We start from the raw sequence: 26,388 nt of genomic DNA, 5'->3' as shown, positions 1-26,388 counted from the left end.
GAACTCAGAGTTGACAAAAGGGTGATGATGGAATAATGAAAATTATGGAAGGGAAACCAGCAAAATAAACACCAGATGTCCCTGCCGAACATTCATGGTAAGTGACTTCACCATTTCACCTGGAATCCCCTTAATCCCATAGCTCTCCACCTGGGTAAGTGACAAGGTGGTAAAAACTATAGGGATACTAGTAAGAATTCTGAGTTTGGTAAAGGTACTTAAACCACACAGATAAAGAAGACTGGAGGGTGGAAAGTAATTTAGAGGCATATATTTGGGATGGGGGAAGGAAGAGCAAGGGGAAAGCAAGGAGAAGAAGAATTCTACTTTCAAGTAGAATTGAGAGGAGAAAGATGAGGGAGATGAAGAGGCAGGGGAAGGAAAAAAGGATCCTATTTTATCACCACTACCCTCCATAGGCCAGGCACCGTGAGTTGTAAGAATGGACTTTTCCCCAAAGTCCAAGAGGAACCTAAATGTCTCTACAGCCCCGTTGACTCAACTCTCAGAACACAATGCTACATTTACCTCTGAAGATTGCTTCTGACAAATGAAACCCTGTCTTTGGTGATGGTTGAATCTCTACCTTTTGTGAAATGTCTGTTTGACATCCACCTACATGGCTTCCTTCTTACTTAGGTAATTAAGTCAGTTCCCTGTGACTATTCCTGTTTTCAAGGCTAGCTTACCTAATTTCTGATAATAATATTGGACTGATGTCCACAGCTGATGACACCTGAGTGGGCTTGCCCCTAACATGTAGAACTCTGAAATCCTGAACTCACCAGGAGGTAACCTCTTAACCAACCATCCCCTAAAGGAAACACTTCAAACCCTGGCTATAAAAGCACCATTCTGTCCTTCTTATTGGCTCCCTAACAAAGAGCAAAAATATCAGAGCCCAAAATGGTATTTTGGAGAGTGATGGGGACTTAAAGCCTCAAAACCTGGGTGATTTGTTTAAACATCCCTACCTTAACCCAGACATAGTCAAACCGCTGATAGGAAAACAATGGATATTGTTGGGAGGATGAAGGTTGACCTGGCCCGCCTGGCTTCCTGCTTTTAAGTTAAAGATTAACTTCAGCTGTAAGTCAAAAATTAGATATGCTAATATGTGTATTAACTGCCTTTAGTTGACATCACATACATTCAGATGATGATCATTTTTAAATTTCACACTATATGGAGCACATCCAGGGATAGAATGCCATAGTTCTGCACCCAACTTTACTCACTCCAAACACCAGAATCTTAACTCCTGTTCAGTGCCTCTCTGTAACCACCATGCCCAAGGACTGAGAATAGCCCTTTGCCAAAGTGGAAAGAAGAGTAATTTCTGTAGTAGGAAAGTTTGAATGTTCTTCTGGGTGTCCACATTACTCTGTCCCATGAGACTTTGTTAGAACCAGGAATTCCTCTTTTGACTCCTAAATCATTATTATTAAATCTTTATCTTTTCTTCCATACTTCCAGTAAGTACTGTCTTCCTGAACTGAGTCTTGATGAATAAACTCTGGCATAGTATTTTCCATCCCTTCACTAAGCTCTTCAGAATTCTGGTTTTCGTTTTACCGCCCCCACCTCCATGGCTTTCTGCCTTTAACCCAACTCTGCTAGGCCAAGAATTGACATTCTTCCATGTGCTATGATAGTGGGTGAGGGGATATAAACCTCTCTTGGCAATAAGGCACATCCTGTAAGAAGAGGAAGCTGAAAATTAATCCTCGATAAACAACTCCCACTGACTGTTCAGAGGTTCAATGACTTAATGCCCAATATTTCATAGGTATTGCAGGATCCTTCTAGCTGTGAGAATACTGAAAGAAAAGTACCCACTAGGAGATGTATGATTTACTAGGATAAGCTCACTGCTACATAACCATTATCACTGAACTTGTGTGGTTCCAAAAAGGTGTAAAGTGATACACAAGGATGTATAAGATATAGTGAGCCAGCCTATGTTAAATTTTTGTCTGTTTATTTTTGAGACAGAGCATGAGTGGGGGATGGGCAGAGAGAGGACGAGAGACAGAATCTGAAACAGGCTCCAGGCTCTGAGCTGTCAGCACAGAAGCCAATGCAGGACTTGAACTCACAAACCATGAGATCATGACCCAAGCTGAAGCTGGACACTTAACTGCCTGAGCCACACAGGCGCCCCTAAGCCAGCCTATGTTACACTGCAGTTCAAAGAGCTTCCAGCTAAAGATAGCAAACTAAATATGTCTTTCTACCTCTCTTCCCACTCAGGCCTCACTGAAATAACAGCAATATGTTAAAAAAAAAAAAAAAAAAAGGAAAAACATAACAATTCTGGAAAACAAGTGGAGGCTAGAAGAGGTTCAAATTTTTAAAAAATTCCCAGGGAAGCCCCAAATTCAGTCAATACATACAAAAGTTGAAAATGTGTTACAGACAGGGTGACAGTCCCAGTTTATGCCTATTGTCTTGGCAAAATATCTAATAGGATTCCCTCTCACTCTCAGAAGTGTCCTGGTTTGGAAGATAAGTGATCCGTTCATTCTAGTTTTTGAGCATCACCAGAACAACTAAAGAAAAATTGAGCTAGATGGGGCCCCCCCACACTCCCACACACACACACTAAAGAGAGTAGGCAACATGCCAGGAAGGAAACCAAGAGTGGGTGTTCATACCTTAGAGAGAAGCAGCTGTAAACCTCCCAATCAGCTACACGAAACTCAGGTCCTTATTTACACTCTGCCTTAAATAAACTCTGCCCTATTTACAGAGGCAGTTATGAGATTTGCCAGACTATAGACTGAATGTCAGTGACCCCAGAGAATTCACATGTTGGAACATTCCCTATGTGATGGTATTTGAGGGCCTTTGGGAGGTGGTTAGGTTTTGAGGGTAGAAGCCTCATGAATGGGATTATAAACCCATAAATCTTAAAATAAGGCCCCAAAGAGTCCCTTGGCCCTTGCATCATATGAGGTCATGGCAAGAAGACAGCCGTCTGTGAACCAGAAAGCAAGCACTCACCAGAAACCAAATCTACTTGCACCTTGATCTTGGACTTCCTAAGCTTCCAGACTGTGATAAATAAATTTCTATTGTTTGTAAACCACCCAGTCTATGATATTCTACTGTAGTAGCCAGAACAAACCGAGACATACAGAAAAACCTCCAATTTAAAGACGAGGGCTGGCAGCGGGGAAAGATTTTTACAACCGCCCTCATCTATCTAGTTAGCCCTTCATTTGTAAACACAAACCAGCCACCATAAGTCATCAGACATTTGAAAAAAACCATTGCACAAAAGGGAAGAATGCAAAAGGAAGAGATAATGCTAAAAACGAGTAGGGAAAATGTTTTTATGCTAATTAGTACCCTGAAAATATTCAAGAGGACATAGCACCCATGAAGCACAAACAAGCTGATAGGAACAAAGAGAGCAGAGAACAAGAAAGAGTTTCTGGAAATTAAAATTATTTAATGAAAAACCTGTAGAGTAGGATAGACAGAATGAAAAATGAAGTTAAAGAAAACTCTTCAAATATATAGCAAAATGGCTAAGAGGATGAAAATGTGAAATGTTCTCTTCACTTAGGAGAGGAGAACATAAACAATGGATAAGTAGATATAATCAACTAAGCAGAGGAAAATTTCCCTGCTCCAGACTAAAATATAATTCTTCAAAGAGGATGAATGAAAATAGACAGATCTTCATAAAATTTTGAGCTCCAAAGACAAATAAGTATTTGAAAATTGCAGAAGAGGGAAAAAAATGGTTAGCTCTTAGAGACCCAAGAATCAGACTAACCTGAAATTTCTCATCAGTAACAAGGATGACAGAAGACATCAGAGTAATGCCTTCTAGCTTTAAGGAAAAATATGTTTGAGCTTAGAACTCTATACGCAGCCAAATAATCAAATGTGAAGGGGCAATAAAAACACCTTCTGATATGCAAGTGTTTATATACAAGACAATCTCCAAAACAACTCAAGAATGTACAAAAGGAAAATAGTTTAAGTATTAAAAATGAAGTGGAGTGAAAGAAGATATAGAAGCAAGGATGATGGTCAAGAATAGTCAAGAATGAAAATAAAACTACCTGACATGATTACCCACATACCTGCTCCAAGTGGGCCACAAATTCTACAGAAAAAGGAAAAGCTGGTCTAGTTCCATTTATTTCACTGCCTGTATCGTAAAAATAAACCAGTTACTCAGGAAAAGTACAATTATATATTAGTTCTTGGTTCAAACAATTTCTCTAAGAAATCCTCATAAAGAAGTCATTGTTTGATACAAAGAGCATAAAATGAAATTTTTAGAGCTGTGTTTTGGAATAGTTGCAGGGATGTCATTCCAAACACAATTCAGAGGACCAAATACTGGGGTCTCTGTACTCAGTCTCTACTGAGCTGATGATATTCAGGAATGTATTTTAGGATATTTATGTGAACAGATAAACTACATGTCCTTTCAGAAAGTATCCTTACTACCATTTCTCTCAATTGCACTTGGATAAATGCTAAAGGCTCTGACTAGGAGTTTCAGACTGAAATTCTTGAAAAATACCTGAAGAACTACTGTGTTGTATTGCTAGCTTAGTACAGATTCTTCAGACCCAAAATCAAGTTGGTAAAAGTGCTAGCATCCTTTTGTGACAGCCTAGGAACCTAACAAAGACATTTGCCAAGATAGAAAGTTACCCATCATTTCAGCGAGCAAAGAGAAGAGCCATTAGCAGAGGCAGAATTATCTCAGACACTTGTTTTGAATCTGCTTCAGAATTCAGAAAAATAGGTATAGAAAAAACATAGGTAATTAACCCTGTAAAGTCCTACTTCATATAAGATAATGGAAATAGCCTTTACTCTCCAAAATTCATAAAGGGCAATATAATCTGATGCCCGCCTCATTCAAATAAAATATCAATGAAGCAGTCATAGAATGCTTATCTTTGGGTCACTGCTTCCTGTTACCTTATCCAAGATAACTAAATAAGGATATTTCATTTATTTTATGAAGTGGTCATTTATAAATCAGTTAAATGTTGGGAAATATTTACCAAAAAAAGTACCTATCCTCAGTTTCAAAATAATTGATCTGCAGTCTACCCTAGGCTTCCCTGAAATAATTATCTGACTGGGAAGATTATAGGTTTCAGTTAATAAAACTCTACGTACGTACATAGGCTTCCCTTTCCATTTGGAAGGAAAAAAAGATGCATCAAGAAGATCCTAGTGTTTCCCCATCACTCAAACACAAGCTTAAAATATGGGAGGGACATAACACCACCATGTTGGAAATTTTTAACCCTGCTGGAAATTGTTCTTTGTCACCAAGACTTTTGGGACCCAAAACCTTAGATCTTTACGCCAGAGGCCTGAGATCTTCTACCAACTATGTGTGTGAGCATGTTTTAAGTCATGACTTCTCCTTATCTGTGGCTCCTCAGAAAAATAATGTCACTTTATGTTGCCATCATTAAATAAGAAAATGTATGGAAAGCACTTTGCAAATAGAAAAATACGAAAAAAAAAAAAACTTTCTTAAAACAAAAATAGCAAATAGGAAAGAAAAAGAAATCATCCAAGCTTGGATATTCAGTCTTAAAGTTGCTTGTATTATCACTTATTAAGAGGATCTGAAGTGATTTTCTGGATATTCTTAATGAAAACTGGCAAATGCCCATTATTCTTCCCCAGGTTGTTAGAGGCAATACCCAACTCTTAATCTGGGCTCTTCTCCATCATATTCTAATTAATTGTAAGAGATTCAACTTCCAGGGCGCCTGGGTGGCTCAGTCAGTTAAGCATCGAAGTTTGGCTCAGGTCATGATCTCCCAGCTCTGAATTCGAGCCCAACCTCAGCTCTGTGCTGACAGCTCAGAGCCTGGAGCCTGCTTCAGGTTCTGTGTCTCCCTTTCTCTCTCTGCTCCTCCCCTGCGCACTCTTGGGTGCAGTGCGAGCTCTCTCTTTCTCTATCCTTCAAAAATAAGCATTTAAAAAAGAGAGAGGGATATTCAACTTCCACTTACAGCAGACAAAAGAAGACAGTCCTTTAAGTCTTTTTTTCTTTCCTTAGTTTGTCTATGAACAATGCCTAACACCCTAGTATTTAAGACTAGTTAGTGAACTCAGTAGCTCTGTTAAAAGACCAAGAGTAAGGGGGAAGATTTAGGATGCTTTCATTTGACCCATAAGTGATCACAGCAGCTACAAATTCCTAATTAATGAATACAATGATCTTTCTTCAATTAACTCCAGAGCATTTTGTCCTTCACCAAATGTGGTTTGGGAGACAGTCTGCAGGCAATTGGCTTTAGAGCCCCCAAAACATGAAATGATGCAGCACCACAAAAATCTTGGGGTCTCTATATAAAGCCCTAATGACAGGAGCTGATACTTCCTCAACAAGTCGGTCCCAATCCCAAAGCTAAAGAATGTCTCCAAACATGGAGTGTCATTTGGGGTTTGGGGTTGTTGTTGGTTTTTTGGGTTGGGTCAGAAGTCTCAGAAAAATACACTCAAGCCAAATCAATAACTTAGGCTTTTTCCTTTCTGAATTTTCTTTCATTCTTCACAATCCGGTCTGCGTAGTCGGGAGCCAAAGCAATTCATTAAAGACATGAGGAAAGAACAATGAGTGGCGAGCTTTAAAGAAAAGAGTTCCCCACCCTCCAAGATTTCCTGATTTGACGCCAAAAGCACATTCTGATACAATTGAAAACTATGTGTCCTAAATCGGGGTTTCCTATTGAAACCCAGTGGTGACCTGCAGCTGCTGGGACTTACTGACATTTGAACAGCAAACTAAAGAGAATTGAGGCAAAAAAGAAAAATCTTCCCACAATTTTTTTTTTATTCCTGTCCTCACAAAAGAGCTTGGAAACAGAGTTAGGGGATTCAAACAAATACTAAAAGGCCTTGGGTTTGTTTTCCTCTTGACTGAGCCAATTTGCTCATCAGGTCCAGATATTTGGAAAATTTGATTTATTGGAAGCTCTATTCCTCTCATGGCTTACTATAGCTTCACGAATAAATATAAGAAATGTTAACCAATTCATTCTTCTTCCACCATTACATGAATTGTATTAACACAAGTTACAAGTAAACAATGGTAAAATCTTCACATAAGCCCATGGGACATTGCTTTCTGTAAATATAGATTCACAACTGGAGATTTAGAAATTGTTACAATATAATGATGATAATAACAGCTAACACATACTGGAAAAAGCTAGAAACTATAGGAACTGTTTCACATACATGATTTCATAAGTCCTCACAACAATCCTATAAGGTATATACTATTATTAGCACTTTACAAGTGAGGAAAATATGTAAGGCCCAGCAAGAGTATGCAGTACAGTCAGATTTCAGACACTGAGTGCCTTTCTTGTCAAAGCAGTTTGGAAGAGATTCTGGGTGTTAAGAAGATGGCAGGAGACACCGTGCAGAGCTGGCTGGGAAACCACAAGTTGCCATGTGCCTGTATCCAGAGGTCAAGGAGAGGAAGAAGAGGACCGTCTCAGGGAATGCCTTGCTGCGGAGTACACTTCAAACACACACTCCCTCCCAATTAACCTGGCAGCCGTGTGACCTCCTCCATTCCATTGCTTCTAGGCTTCTCTCTGCTTCCTAGTGGAGGCCATCCTGGAGACTGTGCCTGCCCTGTCCTTGGAGTCTTTGGGCAGTCCTTAGTGAGAATAAGCACTCAAACCCCAGTTCGAAACTTACTGCTTTCTGTGCAAAGTCTCCCATATGGGCCCAAGACTAGACTGTTGGTTTTTATTTCCACTCTTTTATAATTTNAAAAAAAAAAAAAAAAAAAAAAAGAATTTTTAAGGACTGGTCCAGGAGACTATTTTCTATAAAGATGAAAAATAGCTTTATCTTCCTATAGCATCCCTTTTCAAAAAGAAACAAAATTCAGTTTCTTCCAAGAATCAGAGGAGCCTAGAAGAAGCTGAAGGACATTTAGTTTTCTACTGTGAGACACATTCTGGCCATCCAAGGAAAGTAGGCCACCTGTCACCAAGTGAGAGGAAAGAAGCTCAGGTAGAAAAGAAAGACACATGAGAAGGAAATGTAAAGACGTCTCTTCTCTGTTCGGTATCTCAGGGGTTAAACAGGAAGCCATGTTTTGCAAGGTTTGTTACGTTGAGAGGCATGGGGCTTAGAAATTGAGCCTCTTTAGTACGTACTGGTTTTTATGCCTCAGATCCCTGAATCCATGTGGCAATTAAAATCTGCTGGAGCCAAAACAAAGTGATTTCTTCCAGAAATTTTTATTGAGGTCCTTTGAGCAAGGCTCTACTGTAACAGTGAAGGAAAAGCAAGTTAGACAGCAATAGCCTTCAAGGGTGAACATGCCCACAAATACCCACACAGCAAGGAAGCAGAGGAGAGGCCCAGGGAGCCATGGAAACTGGAAAAAAAGAAAATCAAGGCCAGATCCATAGTGAAAAGGCATCACCACCTGTCCCAGAGAGCTCCGAAGGGAACTTATGCAACTAAATACACACTGTGGGCTAAGGCAGGTTGTGTAGCCAAGCACCTTATCCAAACTGACCTGCGGTCATTTACTGAAAAGAGAAGAAATTTGGTAGAGGCGGTTTGCCACCGAGCATAAAATATGGACTTTTCAAGAGGACACCTCCAGGTCCTGCTCCGGTGTCCCTTCTAGCAGAATAATGGACCACATGTGACAAGGCCAAAAGAAGAACAGGAACCTTGCTTTATTTACCTATTAGTGAAGCATTCAGATACATGTATTTTAAAAGAGATACCATGAAGTCAAAACTTTGTCCACTTCTCACACTCCCCTCCCACCCCCGCCCGCCCCCATTCACACTCTGGTCCAAGTCCTCCCTTCTCTCTCCTGCTACTCCTGTAAGAGCCTCCCCTATGCCCTTCCTGCTTCTACCCCTGTCCCTATAATCTGTTTTCAATAGAGCAACCAGCGTGCTCCTTTTACAATTTTACTCATTTCCTATTGCCGCTCTAAGAAGTCACCACAAACTCAGTTGCTTAAAACAACACATTAGCTTCTTAGCTTATTCTTCTGTAGGTCAGAAGTCTGAAAACGGAGCTAACGGGCTAAAATCAAGGTGTTTCATAAGGACTGAGCTTCTAAAAACTCTGGGGAGAAGCTGCTCCTTGCCTTTTGAGTTGCTAGAAGCTGCCCACATTCTTTGGCCCATGACCACATCACTCTGACCTCCACTTCCATTGTCATTTCTCCTTCTCTGACTCTCCTGCCGCCCTCTTATAAGGACTCTTGTGATTACAGCGGGCCTACCTGTATGCACCAAGATAATCATCCCATCTCAAGATCCTTAATCACATCTCCAAACTTTCTTTTACCATGTAAGGTAACCTATTCACAGGTTCCAAGGATTAAGACATGGACATCTTTGGGGACATTAATATGCCTACCACAAGAACCATCTCCTTCTGCTCAAAACCTCCAATGCTACACCATCTCAACAGAAAAGTAAGTTCTTACAATGGCCTTCAGGGCCCTGCTTGATCTTCACACACCCACCCTGTTCCAACCACAAGAAGCCCACTTACCATGAACCTAATGAATCTTGAGCTTCAGCTAACCTCACCTGCACTTTCCATTCTAAGACCCTGGGAGTAATTCTAGAGATGTGTTTGCCCAGGAAATCTCATCATTTCCAACAACATGGATGGGCCTTGAAGGCATTATACTAAGTGAAATAACTCAGAGTGAGAAAGACAAATACTCTATGATCTCACTTATATGGGGAACCTAAACAAACAATTCATAGAAAAAGATCAAACTACTGTGGTTATGGGGTGGGGAGGCACTTTCGTTTATAAGTAAGTACTAGGGATGTCATGTACAACATGATGACTGTAGCTAACTCTGCTGGATGATATACAGGAAAGCTGTTAAGAGAGTAGATCCTAAGAGTTCTCATCACAAGAAATTTTTTCTCCCTTTATTCTTTCTTTCCTTTTATTAGATCTACTTGAAGAGATGGATGTTAGCCAAGCCTATTGTGGTAATCCTTTCAAACCATCATGCTGTAGGTCTTAAACTTATACAGTGATATAAGTCAATTGTTTCCTGATAAAACTGAAAAAAAAAGCAATTTTTAAATTAAAAAATTAAAAAATACATGTAGTTTTTTATTTTGATTTGCAAAAATAAAATATTTTAGCCATAATGGCTAAGATCGTTGTCTCTTCCAGTCTAATTTCCCCCATCACACTTTTTGCCTCATGTCAGATGGCACTAGGATCCAGGTACGAGGCTGTCAAGTTGGAAATGCCTTGTGTCTGTGTTTACTGGAGTATATTTATGTGATTCACCATCAATTCTGCATAGAGTTATGTCAATGGTGGTCCCCCAGGGTAGGAACAGTGCTCAGGAATACTCCTGCTTCCGTGGGGGGACTTATCCAGTGTTCTCACATGACGATGCAGAGCCTAAGGTCACACAGCAACATGACCATGTCCTATAGCACCTAGCACCAGAATTATGTGGATCATGGAGGAGACAGGTTTGCAATACAGACCCAGAAGTTAGCCTGTGCAAAAATTCTTCCAGCTATCACACATGTCAAATTGTGTGTGAAAGAATTAGTATTAGGAATTTAAGTGTCTAGTGTTTTTGACACTATATCTAATAAGCAAACCATATTTTTTCCCATGGGATGCAATAAAATTTATTAGAATTTCTGTGCTTATATAGCACAAACCCACATGTAGCAGTACTACACAGAAGTACATTTTTAACAGCTCACATATGAAGGAAACAGGATAGAAATTATTGAAAAATTAGTATTTTTACGTGAAGCCATTAAGCCGAGAAACTATTCTAAGCTACCATAACTTTATACTAGAGGAAAAACTGAATTATCTTTCTAGTGTTTCTATAGAAAATTATGTAATAAATAATGGTCCTATAAGAGGCATTCAAAAATAGGGGGACAAAAATATAGGAAGTTGCATTGGACAGTGATTTAATGAAGACATTAGGTTATTTTTCTGGATTTTGTGAGATGTGTGGTATTTTCGAATTTTCAAAATTTTAATTTATAAGTATTTATTTTCTTACTCTAAATGAATATTCTCTATTATACCTAATTTTGTATTTTGTATTCATTTACGCCTCAAAAAAATACCCCACACATACACAAACAACAAAGCAACAACAACAACAAACAATTGGATCTAGCCCTGACAACCCTCCCCATGGTTCATTCAACTCCAGCCACAGTGGTTTCTTTGTTATTCCTTGAACACAACTAGGGACACACCCATGTCAAAGCCTTTGCACTTGCCATTCCGTCTACCTAGAATGCTTCTTTTGTCTATCTACAGGGCTCCTCTCTCCCTTCCTTCAAATCTTTGCTCAAATAGGTCTTCCTCAATTCAGCGTTCTCTGATTACCCTTTTTAAAACTGTATCCCCCTACCTGCCTCCTGAGTGCAATAGGCAGCACGTCAGCCTCATAAAATTGCGGCCCCTCAAACGTACAAGATAATTTACTTTTTCATTGATTTTGCTGAGCAGCTTTCCTACTCTCCCCCACACAGAAATGTAAGCTCCATATAGGTTGAAGTTTTTACTTTTGAAAATCTGTTTTGTTCACAGCTGTATCTGAAACCCGTGGAACAGAGTCTGGCACATAATGGCTGTTCAGTAAATACTTGTGAAACTATCTATCTAGGTAGATGGATGGATAAATAAGCTAAAGAACTACCAGTCAAAGCTCTGATTATCATTAAGGCAATGAACACAGTCAACCACAGTCAACCAAGATCATTTCAGCCAGAAGCATTGAAACACAATGTTTTAAGTAGCTCATTCATATGAAGGTAAATTTACAATTCACAGGAGACAATTTCAGGTATTGGGGTACTTTTCTTTATAGAAAATTCTATATTGGGAATTTCCTCATAAGCTTTAAAATTTCATTTCACCATCAAAAGACAGTCCCAATTTCAGGGCCGCCTGGGTAGCTCAGTCGGTTAAGCGTCCGACTTTCGCTTAGGTCATGATCTCGCGGTTCGTGGCTTTGAGCCCCGCGTCGGGCTCTGTGCTGACTGCCAGGAGCCTGTTTCAGTCTGTGACTCCCTCTCTCTCTGACCCTCCCCTGCTCATGCTGTCTCTCTCTCTCTCTCCTAGAAATAAATAAAACATTTAAAAGAAAAAACAAACAAAAAAAGAGAGTCCCAATTTCAAAGTGAAGCCCAGAAATAAAAAATTATAATTTCCCTTAAATTAGGATATTCTGTTTGAATTAATAGCAAGCACAATATTACAGGAGAATGAGGTCCACTAGGAGACTATAATTCAAATAGCACTTACAAAAACTACTCAAAATAATCACTATGACAGCTACCATTCATTAAGGGCTTACCATTGCCAGAGATATTGGCTCAAACAGTGAGTTAAGTTAAGTATCTAAGGTGTGATTCCATGGAAGGGCTAAAAAAGTATTGTTTAAAATAAATGATTATAGCGGTGCCTGGGTGGCTCAGTCGGTATGCGGCCGACTTCAGCTCAGGTCATGATCTCACGATTCGAGAGCTCAAACCCACATTGGGTTCTGTGATGATAGCTCAGAGCATGGAGCCTGCTTCAGATTCTGTGTCTCCCTCTCTCTCTGACCCTCCCCTGCTCGGACTGACTCTCAAAAATAAACAAACCATAAAAAAAATTTTTTTTAATCTAAAATAAAGTATTATAATTCTAAGGATAAGATTAAGTGTTTTCTTTTACAAAACCAAAATATAACAATTAGAATATTATACATATGGGATGCTAAATAATAAAGAAATGGAGAACTGGAGCAAATGCATTTATGAATATGTTCTAAAACCAGTAAGTATGTATGACATAGAACATGATTCTAAGTAGTATTTATAATTTTCTTATTCCTATAATAAGGTAGTTCATAATGGACTTTTTGTGTGTACGTGTCATGGCTAACACTTAACCCTATTTTAACAGACAGTACTCATTAACATATTCATTAACTGTTTTTTTCTTATTCAACTTCACTATTCATTTGCTTGTTCCTTACTCATAGATCTTCCTGATATATTCAAATATGCATATAACTACCAGCGAATAGTAATATTTAATGTATTCTTCTGGTAAACTTATAAAACATTATTCAAAACGTGTTTTTCAGATTCCCACTATAATGGAGTAAATTGTATAAGGATCAACCCATATGTTAAGAACTATAACCGCTAGATGAAATATACAAAGTGTTGGAAAATACAGAACAACAAAATCAGACAAAACTTGAAGGGCCAAGAACCATCAGAAAAGAGCAATGTATTGATGCAAACCTGATATTCTGTACCTTCCCCCTTAAGGCATTTGCTAATTCCTCAGCCTCCCAGAGGTGAGATAAGACAATAATTAGAGTTCAGAACCCAGCAGGGAAGAGGAGCCTTGGTAACACTCTAGGGCTCCAGTTGACTTCTGAAAAGACTGCATTCTAGGAGCAAGAACTAACAAAAATAGACTAGACCTTATAAATACTGAAATCCAGTCTCAAAGTACCTCAGTTCCTGACTGGACCAAGATAATCTGTTCCTTCTCTAACTCTGTGTGAAAAGTAAATTCTCCTCGAAGAAGAGAACATTATCCAGATCCTCTACAATTTTTTCATATGTAAGGCCTATATTTTAATAATAAAAAAGTCAAAATTTGTCAAACTGTTTTTTTAAAGGTTTATTTATTTTGAGAGAGATAGAGAATGAGAAAGAGCAGGGGACGGGCAAAGAGAATCCCAAGCAAGTTCCATGCAGTCAGCATGGAGCCCTGTGCGGGGCTCTATCTCATGAACCATGAGATCATGACTTGAACCAGAGTCAAGAGTTAGACGCTTAACCAACTGAGCCACCCAGGTACTTCTGTCAAACTATTTTTTAAAAACACTATATGCTGTGTCTTAAATTTAAGAACTCTAAAATGTTGAAAGTTAAAAGAAAAAATATATAACATGTAAGCATTAATCAGAGGAAACCTGGTATCACTACACCAATCTCAGATAAAGTGTTCTTTAATACAGTAAAAATTACCAAAGATAAATAGGGCCACTCCATAATAATAAAATATTATCCTTCCAGAAATATGTAACTCTAAATTTGTATACATCTAATCATGTAACCTAGAAATATATAAAACAAAGCTGACAGAACTAAAAGGAGAGACAAATTTAAGAATAACAATAAACTAAAATATGGCTGTGATGGTTAATTTTAATGTGTCAACTCAACCGGGCAATGAGATGCCTGGATATTTGGTCAAACAGTATTCTCCATGTGTCTGTGAGAGCACCAATATGAAAAAGACCTTTAAACATTTGATGATCTTTAATGCAAATGGCAGAATAAATATTGTTATTCCAACTACGGAAAAGAAAGTAAACTTAACAAGGATGTAAAATTCTAGTTAACATTTAGGAGAATTTACTGCCCAGAGAATGATCTATCTTCAAAATTACATGCCGGAACTACCAGCAGCAATGGTAGTTCCTATTCTATAATAGGTATTCCTATTCTATAGGAATAGATTGTCAAGTTGGAAGAAAATCTAGACAAGATGACTGATTCTATACAGCCCAAAGGTATATTCATAGAATTATTAGATCAAAGACAGTAGCAATTGGGAATAAGGTATAACATTTAAGTAAGATGTCACAATAGACACTGAAGATTTAAGAGTCATCTCCAAAGAGAAGAGCAGAAGGAGAAGAGTACTCTGACGAACACAGTATACATCAAGAAAAGTATAGAAGACTGAACCAGGGGAAATTTCCACCACTGAGGTCCAGTGAAGGAGATAGGATCATAGCAGTCTGAGGAGCAAGAATTTCCACAAGAGTCATGAAGACCAAGAATAAAGTACGTTGAAGGAGAAAATACCCACCACCCCCTATACCCACTGAGAAGGGATAAAGGATGTTGTTGAGGATCAGCCCTCTTTAGAGAGTCCCCGGTGACTAGAGGTTCTTTAACAGTAGCCCAATCTAGCCCATGTCCTGAGTAATAAAACATCAGATTGCTCAAAGCCTACGTAACACCACATAATAAACTTAGAGCAGCACACAATTTTGCAAAGTGTATGAGAGCCAGAAGACAGCTCTTTTCTACACTTTCTTTTTGCAACTGTTCACAGTGACTATGATGGGAAGAATTTAAGTATGCGGTGTTCTCTCTATGGAGGAAAAAAAAAAAGACTCCTATTTCAAAGAGATTTAAGCATGGCATAAAAATCTAGAACATAAGTAGGACTAAGAATGCCAATGCTGCCTCCTCCTCTCCCAGTTAAAGAGCTGATGAACGTATGAATGGAAAGCTTATGCCCTGAAAGACTTAAGATGAACAGCAAAGGTTTAGTCTCTGGATTAAAGCATACAAGAAAACTCATTAAAAAATACTAACTCCAAAGTTATGAGAGGTTTTTAAAACCAGCACTGTTCTTAGTATATCAGTGGTCAATGCTGATTATCACTTCATTCTAATGGCCTCATTTTCAGTTAACTAAGAAAATAGAGGATTTTGAAAAAAATTTCAAAAATTTCAAAATATTAAACAAAAACCAAGCTCAAAAAAACAACTAATACCTTCACAAGTATAACTGCAAAAGTACTTAAGAAAGAACTTTTGGATTTGCTGTTGTTCCATAAGGGATAAACACAAGCAGAAATAACACTCCTTAAACATCTATACTAATAAACATACATGTACTTTCATACGCACGGATGCATGGATACAGTGCCTATAAGGGTAGTTTCCATGTCTTATATATCTTTATCATCAATCCTCTAAAGTAGGACCAACCCACTACCTGATAAATAGTGTATGATCACAATAATGCCTGAGAAGCAGGAAGATACATTTCAACCAAAAAAACTACGTCCTTTTTAAGCACAGGAGACACATTGCCTAGGGCCCACAATACTTGTAGGGACACATAAAAATGTTTACATTTTAATTTATTTTAAAATTAGAAGAAAAAACAAATATAGTAGTAATGGATTATATTTGTCTTTATACCCACGCCATTGTAAAATATAGTTTTTAATATTTTTCAGAGGAGGGAGCCCACAAAATGTCAATGAAAGAAATAATGTGACAGATCACACCCCATCAACATGCTGGATGAGGGCTTCCCTGGAGAGGGATGCATGCTGGCTCCACAACCTCCTTGGTTCTTTGGAAACAAGAACAGTTTTAGCTAGCTTAAAGAAAGCCTTTATTACCTACTTCTTTTCCTTCCTCTGTTATCAAACTACATGAAATCTCAATTAGGAATTTTACACAAGAATAATGCTCTTCATATGCTTTAAAATGATTTGTCTGGGGCCTCCCATATAAGCTTCATGGAAAGGGTGAATTGCCAAGAACAGAGAGCTTCCAGATAATCCAGGAGAACCCTAAATTCATCTGATATAAGGGATACAAACTAGGTAACAGCCACTTCAGCATAAATAACCCAGAAACCACCAGAAGCCTGGCAGAACAGACTCTCCACAGCAAAACGTAAAGAAGAGGACACATCAAAGAGGGTAGAAGGGCGGAGACACAGTCAGGATCTCAACAGACCCACAGGCCTGTCCACGGAAAGCAGGGATGCCACAGGTTCAGAGATTGGAATGAAACAGACCCTCACAACAGGCACCTCAGGCCCAGATAATCCTCCTAACATTTGGCAATGCAAACCAGAGGGGTGTAATTTCGCAAGTTATTACAACCATCAGAGCTGAATACCTGGAACTTCAGAATTCAGCCTGCTCCAGTCTGGGAGACTCAGGAGAAAGGACAACATGGAGCAGAGTCCCTACCCTAAAAGAGATGGCACAACAAACATCCTCAAGGACATGCAGCATCAAAGCATGGGTTTGAAAAATGCCTGGAGTTTACAGGTGGGTACAGCACCCATTCATGATAAAAAAGAAAATAACTCTCAACAAAATAGGTTTAGAGCAAACATACCTCAACCTAATAAAAACCCATAGCTAACATCATACTTGACGGTGAAAAACTGAGAGCTTTTGTTCTAAGATCAGGGACAAGACAAGATGTCCACTCTCACCAGTTATTCAACATACAGTACTCCAAGTCCTAGTCATAATAATTAGACAAGAAATAAAATTCATCCAAGTTGGTAAGGAAGAAGTAAAACTTTCATGATTTGTAGATGACATGATACTTTATGTAGAAAACCCTTAAAGACTCCACCAGAAAACTACTAGAATTAATTACTAGAATTCACCGATAAATGAGTTCAGTAAAATTACAGGATCCAAAATCAATATGCAGAAATCTGTAGCCCTTCCATATCTAAAAATGAAGTAGCATAAAGAGAAATTAAGAAAACAGTCCCATTTATAATTGCAATTAATATAATAAAATACTTAGACATAAATTAAGCAAGGAGGTGAAAGACTCATACTCTCAAAACTATAAAAAGTTGATCAGAGAAATTGAAGATAACACAAACAAATGAAACTATTTTCTAAGCTCATGTTTTGGAAGAACAAATATTGTTATAATGTCCATAGCACCCCAAGAAACCTATAGATTTAGTACAATCTCTATCAAAATATCAATAGTATTTTGCATAGACCTAGAACAAACAACCCTAAAATTTGTATGGAATGACCTCAAGTAGCCAAAGCAATCTTGAAAAAGAACAAACCTGGAGGTATCACAATCCCACATTTCAAGATGTATCACAAAGTTACAGTAATCAAAACAGTATGGAACTGGCATAAAAAATACACACATAGGATGGCTCAGCCAGTTAAGCATCTGACTCTTGATTTTGGCTCAGGTCACGATCTCATGGTTTCAGGAGTTCAAGCGGCATTTCTGGTTCTGTGCTGACAGTGCAGAGCCTGGTTGGGTTTCACCCACCCTGTTGTCCCTACCCCGCTTGCACTCTCTTTCTCTGTGTGTGTGTGTGTCTCTCTCTCAAAATAAATGAATTTTATTTAAAATAGTCACATAGATCAATGGAACAGAATAGAAAACCCAGAAATAAATCCATGATTATATGGTCAATTANTTGAGGGTGTTATGCTGAGCGAAATAAGTCAGGCAGAGAAGGACAAATTAATTTTCAACAAAGAAGGCAAGAATATACAATGGGAAAAGGTCTCTTCAATAAATGGTGTTAGGAAAACTGGACAGCTACAGGCAAAAAAAAAAAAAAAAGTGAAACTGGAACCGCTTTTTCACACCATACACAAAAATAAACTCAAAATGGAGCAAGAACCTAAACGCAAGGCCTGACCCCTAAGAACAGGAAGAGAGCACAGGCAGTAATTTCTTAGACATTAGCTATAGCAATATTTTTCTAGATATGTCTCCTAAAGCAAGCAAGTCAAAAGCAAAAATTAACTACTGGGATTACATCAAAATTAAAACCTTCTGCACAGCAAAGGAAACAACCAACAGAACTAAGTGATAATCCATGGAATGGAGGAAGATATCTGCAAATGACATATCTGATAAAGGGTTAGTATACAAAATACATAAAGAATTTATCCAACTCAATATGAAAAAACAAAGAATCCAATTAAACAGGCAGAAGACATGAACAGACATTTCTCTAAAGACGACACACAGATGGCCAACAGACACATGACAAGATGCTCAAGATGACTCATCATCAGGGAAATCCAAATCAAAACCACAATGAGATATCTATCCCCTCACACCTGTCAGAATGACTAACATCAAAAACACAAGAAATATCAAGTGTGGAGAAAAGGAACCCTCATGTGGGTTTTGGTGAAAATACAATATGATACAGTGAGGAAAACAATATGGAGGTTCTTCAAAATATTAAAAACCGAATTAGCATATGACCCAGTAATTCCACTATTGGGTATTGAACTAGAGAATACAAAAACACTAATTTGAATGGATACATATACTCCTTTGTTTATTGCAGCATTACTTTCAATAGCCAAATTATGGAAGCAGCACAAGTGTTCTGTGGTAGATGAGTGGATAAAGAAGACTTGGTATGTATATATAATGGAGTATTATTCAGCCATAAAAAAAAAAAAAATGATATCCTGCCATTTCAGGTGACATGGATAGAGCCAGAAATCATAATGCTAAGTAAACTAAATCAGTCACAGAAAGACAAAATCTGATGATTTCACTCATAAGTGGAATTTAAGAAACAGATTTAAATGAACAAAGAAAGACAAACCAAAAACAGACTTTAACTAGAGAGAACTAAAGGCTACCAGGGGGGAGGGGGGAGGAATGGGTGAAACAGATGAAGGAGATAAAGAATACACTTATGATGAGCACTGAGTAATGTATACAATTGCTGAATCACTATATCGTACATCTGAAACTAATATAACACTATATGTTAACTATACTGGAATCAAAATTTTTAACAAGAACAGAAAATAGACTGAATTACCTGGAATTCTTTCTATCTTGAAGAATGTGAGATTTATATGAATATGATGATAATAAATAATAAAGCATATGTAAGAGAAAATTTTTGTTTCCCTACAATACATTGTTTGGGCCTATTAGATTTTTATCTACATCACTAATGGCCCAAGCTTCCTGATGATGTTGTGAAAATTTACATAAATTTAAGCACACTTTTATTAAATGTTGCAAATATTAAATATCTCACTGAAGTAAAAAAAAAAAAAAATCACTTCTGCATGATTTTTCCTCCTGACCACCCCAGGCTGATTAGAAAGTCTCTAGTCTGGCAAATATACCACTTGCAGTACCGTTTAACAATTTCTAAGTTATCACTGCTACTGTAAACTTAACAATTGTGTGAATATACATGCATTTTACTGAACTGTAAAAAAAACCTACTTAAAGTCAAGAAAGAGTGGCATTTCCTAGCCTATATTAGGGGCTCAAAAATGTTAACTGACTGCCTGAATACTTTAGGTTATAATAGCTCTCCAATCTTTGACCAAATCTATAGGAACTGATGTAACCTAAAGATGCATCATTCCCAATTATGATGATGTAAAGGATGGTGTCAGTGTTCTCCAAACATCTGTGCCAGAGCAGATATAGACCCACATATGTGGCCAAAACATTTAGCCTCATTACCCAGAAATTATTATTGGTCTGTAAAATTAAATTCTATGTGAGGAAGATCAGAAAGCTGCATTCCTCATGAAAACACTACTTAATAAATTGTCCATTAGAAAATGTCCATCAGCTGATGAGTGGTTCAAAAAGATATGGTTTATATATACAATGGAATACTACATGGCAATGAGAAAGAGTGAAATCTGGCCATGTGTAGCAATGTGGATGGAACTCGAGGGTATTATGCTCAGTGAAATAAGTCAGGCAGAGAAAGATAGACACCATATGTTTTCACTCATATGTTTATCAGAAGAAACTTAACAGAGGACCATAGAGGAGGGGAAGGGGAAAAAAACAGTTAAGAAGAGGGAGGGAAAGAGGGAGAGAGGCAAACCATAAGAGACTCTTAAATATTGAGAACAAACTCAGGGTTGATGAGGGGTGGGGGAGAGGGGGAAAAGGGTGATGGCCATGGAGGAGGGCACTTGTTGGGATGAGCACTGGGTGTTACATGGAAACCAACTTGACAATAAATTATATTAAAAAAAAGAAAACAAACTATCTATATGGTACTTGTGCCAAAAATGTACAATCCAAATTTAGTTAGGAATTGGACTAGACTTTTCCAAAATTCTGTATAATGAAAAACTGGTCTAAGTTTAAAAGAAAACAAAGGGATTAAATGCCAAATCCAATGTGTGAACATTTATTAGATACTGTACCAAAAATAAAAATCAGCTCTGAGAGATAAGAGGAAAAATAGAAAAATTGACAAATAGAAATCTATGTCATTAATTAATGTTTTACTTTTTGGGTGTTGTGACAAGACTATAGACAAGAATGTCCTGTTCTCAGAAAATTCTTACAGGGATGTAAAGATCATTCCATAGCCACATATCAAAAGTGTGATATACCACATCAACAAAAATGAAGGACAAACCCATATGGTCATCTCAACAGATGCAGAAGATAAAAACAAAATGTCAGCAAGGTGGATATAGACGGCACGTATCTCAACACAATAAAGGCCACATATGACAAACCCACAGCTAACATCATCCTTGGTGGTGAAAAGCTAAAAATGTTTCCTCTAAGATCAGGAGCAAGGCAGGGATGTCTACTCTTGGTACTTTTATTCAACATAGTACTGGAAGTCCAAGCCACAGCAATCAAGTAAGAAAAAGAAATTAAAGGCACTCAAATTGGTAAAGAAGAACTAAAATTTCACTGTTTGCATGTGACAACAAACAATTGGGACTGTATCAAACTAAAAGTCTTTTGCACAGTGAAGAAAACCCTCAACAAAATGAAAAGGCAACCTACTAAATGGAAGAAGATCTTTGTAAATAATGTATCTGGTAAGTGGCTAACATCCAAAATATTTAAAGAATTCATATAAATCAAGATAGATAAAATCCAATTAAAAATGGTCAGAGAACCTGAACAGACATTTTTCTAAAGACATACAGATGGCCAACAGACACATGGAAAGATGCTCAACATCACTAAGCATCAGGGAAATGCAAATCAAAACCACGATGAGATAGCACCTCACATCTGTCAGAATGGTAGAATCAAAAAGACAAGAAATAAGAAATGTCGGTGAAGATGTGGAGAACAGGGCACCCGCATGCACTGTTTGTGGAAAGGTAAATTTGTACAACCACTATGAAAAACAGTATAGAGTTTCCTCAAAAGATTAAAAACAGAAATACCAGGGGTGCCTGGATGGATCAGTCAGTTGAGCATCTGACTTTGGCTCAGATCATGATTTCACGGTTCGTGGGTTTGAACCCTGCATTGGACTCTCTGCTATCAGGGTGGAGCCCACTTTGGATTTCTCTCTCTGCACCTTCCCACTCATGCCTTCTCCCAAAAATAAACATTAAAAAAAAAAAAAAAGAAATGTCACACAGTCCAGCAATTCCACTTCGAGTTATTTACCCCAAAAAAACAAAACCTCTAATTCAAAAAGATATATGCACTCCTATGTTTATTGCAGCATTATTTACAATAGCAAAAAGTGAAGCATCCCAGTGTCTACCAACAGATGAATGGGCAAAGATATACCACACACACACACACACAGACTGGAATACTATTTAGTCATTAGAAAGAATGAAACCTTGCCATTTGTGACAACATGAATGGATCCAGAGGGTATGAAGTTTAGTGAAATACATCAGACAGAGAAAGCCAAAACCCTATGATTTTACTTATATGTGGAATCTAAAAAATAAATGAACAAAGCAAAATAGAAACAGACTGATAAATACAGAGAACAAACCGGTGGTTGCCAGAGGAAAGGGGGAGTTAACAAGTATAAACTCCCAGTTATAAAATAAGTCACAGGAATATGAAGTATTACATAGGGAATATGGTAAATAATATAATAATTTTGCATGGTGACAGATGGTAATTACACTTATCACAATGAACATTTTGTAATATATATAAATATCAAATCACTATGCTGTATACCTGAAACTAATAATATTGTATAACAACTCTACTTCAGTTAAAAATAAATAATTTGGGGGGCACCTGGGTGACTTAGTCAGTTAAGCACCCAGATCTTGATTTTGATTCAAGACAGGATCTCATGGTTCGTGTGTTCGAGCTTTGCAGCAGGCTCTGCACTGGCTGATAGTGCGGGGAAATCGTGTTCTTGCTCTCTCTTTCTGCCCCTCCACCACTCACTCTCTCTCTCTCTCTCAAAATTAATAAACTTTAAAAGAAATAAATAATTTTTAAAGAGCACAAGGGAACTTTCTGGGGTGATAGAAATGTTCTATTATCTAGCTTTGGGGTTGGTCCAGATAAGTATATACAATTGTCAAAACTCATCAAACTGAATACTTAAGATTTGTGTATTTTTGTATATAAATTACACCTCTACAAAGCAAAACGGAGTTTAGTAAGTATAATAATAAAATAAAGATTAAAAGTCAGATTCACTTTGTGGCATCTGAAAAGCTCAACACTTACCAAGTGATTTTTTTTTACTGCGGAACATTATTGCACCCAATTATTTTTCACCAGGCTTCAACAGTTGGCCTATGTAGAAAAGAAAAGTACACAACATTAGTATTTGGAAAAATGCCCATTAACCATAAATTTCCATCTTTTAACTTTCTTCCTAGTCAAATCTAAATGACTAGGAATCATTGACACAATCACAAATAACAGATTCCATTTATCAGGCTTAAATCCATTTATCTTATGTAGGTAAGAATAATTCTACACAAAAATAATCTATTCATATTATAGATACTATATGAAACAACATAAAGTAAGCCCAAATATGCCATTCAATTTGGCATTAAAATTCAGCCAAATTTTCTAATTTATCCCAAATCCTATAAATCAGAATATAACAGGGGTAAAGCTACAGCATCTGCTTTTTATTTAAATGTCATTAGATGATTCCTTCCCACAGCTAGCAATGGGAACCACTGCTAAACTGTGGGAGCTGCATAGGAACCGAAATTATTGGCCAGGCTCTAGGGAAACAAAATGCAGGTAAATGTTTCTCCATTTATTCTGTGCATAGTCTTCTCCAGGTAGTTACCAAAAAAAGCCAGAATAATGTTATTATCTTTCCATTTTTCCCTGCATGTGCTCTAATTGCCTTCATATGGCAAACTCTATTAAAGATTTAGAATGAATATAGAAAGGGGCAAACAAATGATTTCAAACATTTAGAACCCAACAGACTGTGGAAATGAAAATGAACGCAAGAGACTTTTCAAACACACGATCGAGTAGGCAGAGGTACTGAATACGTGTTCTTTCAGTTTGAAAGAGAAACGACTTCCTTGCTTTCTGTTCAAAGAGGTGGTGTGGCAAGATGCAGTAAAGACACATGAAGAAGAAGTTGGTCAGTCATATAGAGACCAGAGGAAAGGAACAGCAATGCTTATGGCTTAGCAGTTACAAGACAGGGGTTTGCAGAGGAAATTCATCAATGTCTACTACTGCTCCACTACAAATCTGAGAGTCTAAGAAGCCTGAAACCATCCATATTGCTTCCTGCCGTGCCCCCAGATCCACAAGTTCCATCCACCCCCTCCAGGAAAAGCGGCAGCCTGCTGAGGGCACAGCTACCCCTGCATGTGCCTGACAAATGAGGAGCACTGGCACTCTGTGAGACCTACCGCTTTTCTAGGGACCAGTTATTAAAATGATGACTCTGTATAAGAAAATAGGGCAACTGCTGCCAGGTGCTGCTAGAAGCAGGGACAAATCCCTCCATTTTAAATGTAAACCGCTAACTCTTCTGTTTCTGCCCCCATGTCTTCCAGCAACTGTGCTGCCCTAGATGAGCCCTCTGCTGCCTCCTCACCAGGTCCCCCACCGAAGCGGCAGGCATCTGGTTGCCTCTAGGAGTGGTTGCTGACCAGTGATTGCTTTTCCCTGCACTGCTCAAAACAGGTTTCCCTGCTCCAGCCGTAGCCACCTACAGGTCAGGGTCCACATGGAAGCACAAACATTGATATAAACGGTAAGTGGCATCTCTGACAGTCCGGACAAAAAAACTCCTGACAGCCTTAGGGAAAAAAGACCAAGGGTAGCCTGGGTGGCTCAGTGGGCTAGGAGTCGGACTCATGGTTTCAGCTCAGGACACGACCTCACAGTTCATGGGATCGAGCCCCGCATAGGGCTCCATGCTGATAATGCAGAGACTGCTTAGGATTCTCTCTCTCCCCCTATCTCTGCCCCTCCCCCACTCTTGTGCGCATGCTCGAGCGCGCTCTCGGTCGCGTGCTCTCTCTCCAGCTCTCTCAAAATAAATCAATAAACTTTAATAAAAAGAAAAGAAAGACCGGATTCTAACGTGATTCCTTGGGGGTTCCACATCGTTGGATGTTCTTGTTCATTTTTCTAGCCTGATTTCTCCTCACTCTCCTCACAGCCCCCATTCCTCCTTGCATCCCGTCATGTCCGTACAACAGAAATACTCAATTCAGCTTATTTCCAGCTACAAGTCCAGTACATGCTCTTCCCTCTGCCTATAACCACCTAACTCCATCCAACCCCTTAACCAGACTAACTCCTACTTTTATTTCCAATATCAATTTATACATCACTTCCTCTACAAGGCATCTCTGATCCCCCAGATCAGAGATAGGAGCACCTCTATGTGCTCTCATATAGACTAGAAGTTCCCATTTCAGAGCCCATATCACTCTAGAACATACTTGCCTATTATGTTACATTGGCTGCATCCTCAGTCCACAAACTCCAGTAGAGCATGGACTTCATCTGTCTGGTCCACAGTTATATCTCCAGCATCCAATGCATGACTGGCATACAGTAATGCTCAATAACTATTAGATAAATGAAAGAATGAATGATGTCTTAAATTTCTATTAGGAACGGACCAAGGGCTTTCAGACACAAAAAGGCACTTCCTTTTTCTAATTTTTTATTGAAGTGTAATTAACATACAATGTGACATTAGTTTCAAGTATACCACATATTGATTTGACAATTCTATACATTACTCAATGTTCACCACAGTAGGTGTAAAGAAACTTCCCTTTTAGCAACTATCCCTTCCTAGGACTCAGCCCCATGCTCCAGAATGTCTTAGATCTCCCCAAGCTGGGGGCCACTGTGACTTTCTCGTCTACTTCCTCCTTCTACCCAGACCCCATCCTCTTTTACACCCACATCTCCAGCCTAGGAAAGTTGTGAAATGATGAACAATATTTACTTAACAATAGGAAGAGTGTTGCAGGCAAACTGAAGAGCACAAAGAAGAAGAGAAATTTGCAAAGCTTGCAGAAGAAAACAAAAGGAAGCACAAGAAAGAAAGACAGACAAGACAGACATGCACTGAAAGGATTTTTGAGGTAGGGTCTTCCTGCAAGAAATAATATGGATAAAAGTGGGTTTTCATTGAAAAATGACTATCTTTGTTCTAAAAAAAAAAAAAAATAGTCACAACAGGGGTGCCTGGATAGTTTAGTCAGTTAAGCGTCCGACTCTTGATCTCAGCTCATGTCTTGATCTCAGGATCGTGAGGTCAAGCCCTGTGCTGGGCTCCATGCTGGGCGTGAAGCCTACTTAAAAGATAAAAATAAATAAAAATAGTCACAACTGATACAACATGGGAGCAGGGAAAAGGATGAATGGATTCTGTGACAAGGATATCTGGATCTGGTGGCCCCATCTGGCCAGATGATTAAGGTTCATGTGCAAGTTCTAAGCCAACTTGTTAGGGCTTTAAAATTCTCTCTGGGGACTAAGACAAACGTGTTGTGTTTTCATGGGCTCAGAGTCCCTGGAGCAGGTGAAAGGAATA

The 26,388-nt window shown here is 38.4% G+C and overlaps 1 protein-coding gene across 3 annotated transcripts in view; it reads right to left on the bottom strand.

The window, feature by feature from the left end:
- ATP8B4 (ATPase phospholipid transporting 8B4 (putative)) overlaps nt 1-26,388 on the bottom strand; it is a 232,666-nt gene that overhangs the window by 190,927 nt on the left and 15,351 nt on the right. For all 3 annotated transcript variants that reach the window (XM_077764430.1, XM_077764428.1, XM_077764429.1), the window contains exon 2: nt 23,067-23,135. In XM_077764430.1, the coding sequence (XP_077620556.1) occupies nt 23,067-23,094 (28 nt within the window). In that variant the 5' untranslated portion in view covers nt 23,095-23,135. The remainder of the gene's footprint in view (nt 1-23,066; nt 23,136-26,388) is intronic.

This window comes from Crocuta crocuta, unplaced genomic scaffold (assembly GCF_008692635.1).
Source record: "Crocuta crocuta isolate KB4526 unplaced genomic scaffold, BGI_CrCroc_1.0 scaffold102, whole genome shotgun sequence".
NCBI classification, from domain to species: Eukaryota; Metazoa; Chordata; class Mammalia; order Carnivora; family Hyaenidae; genus Crocuta; species Crocuta crocuta.
This window is presented reverse-complemented; position numbering and strand designations above follow the sequence as displayed.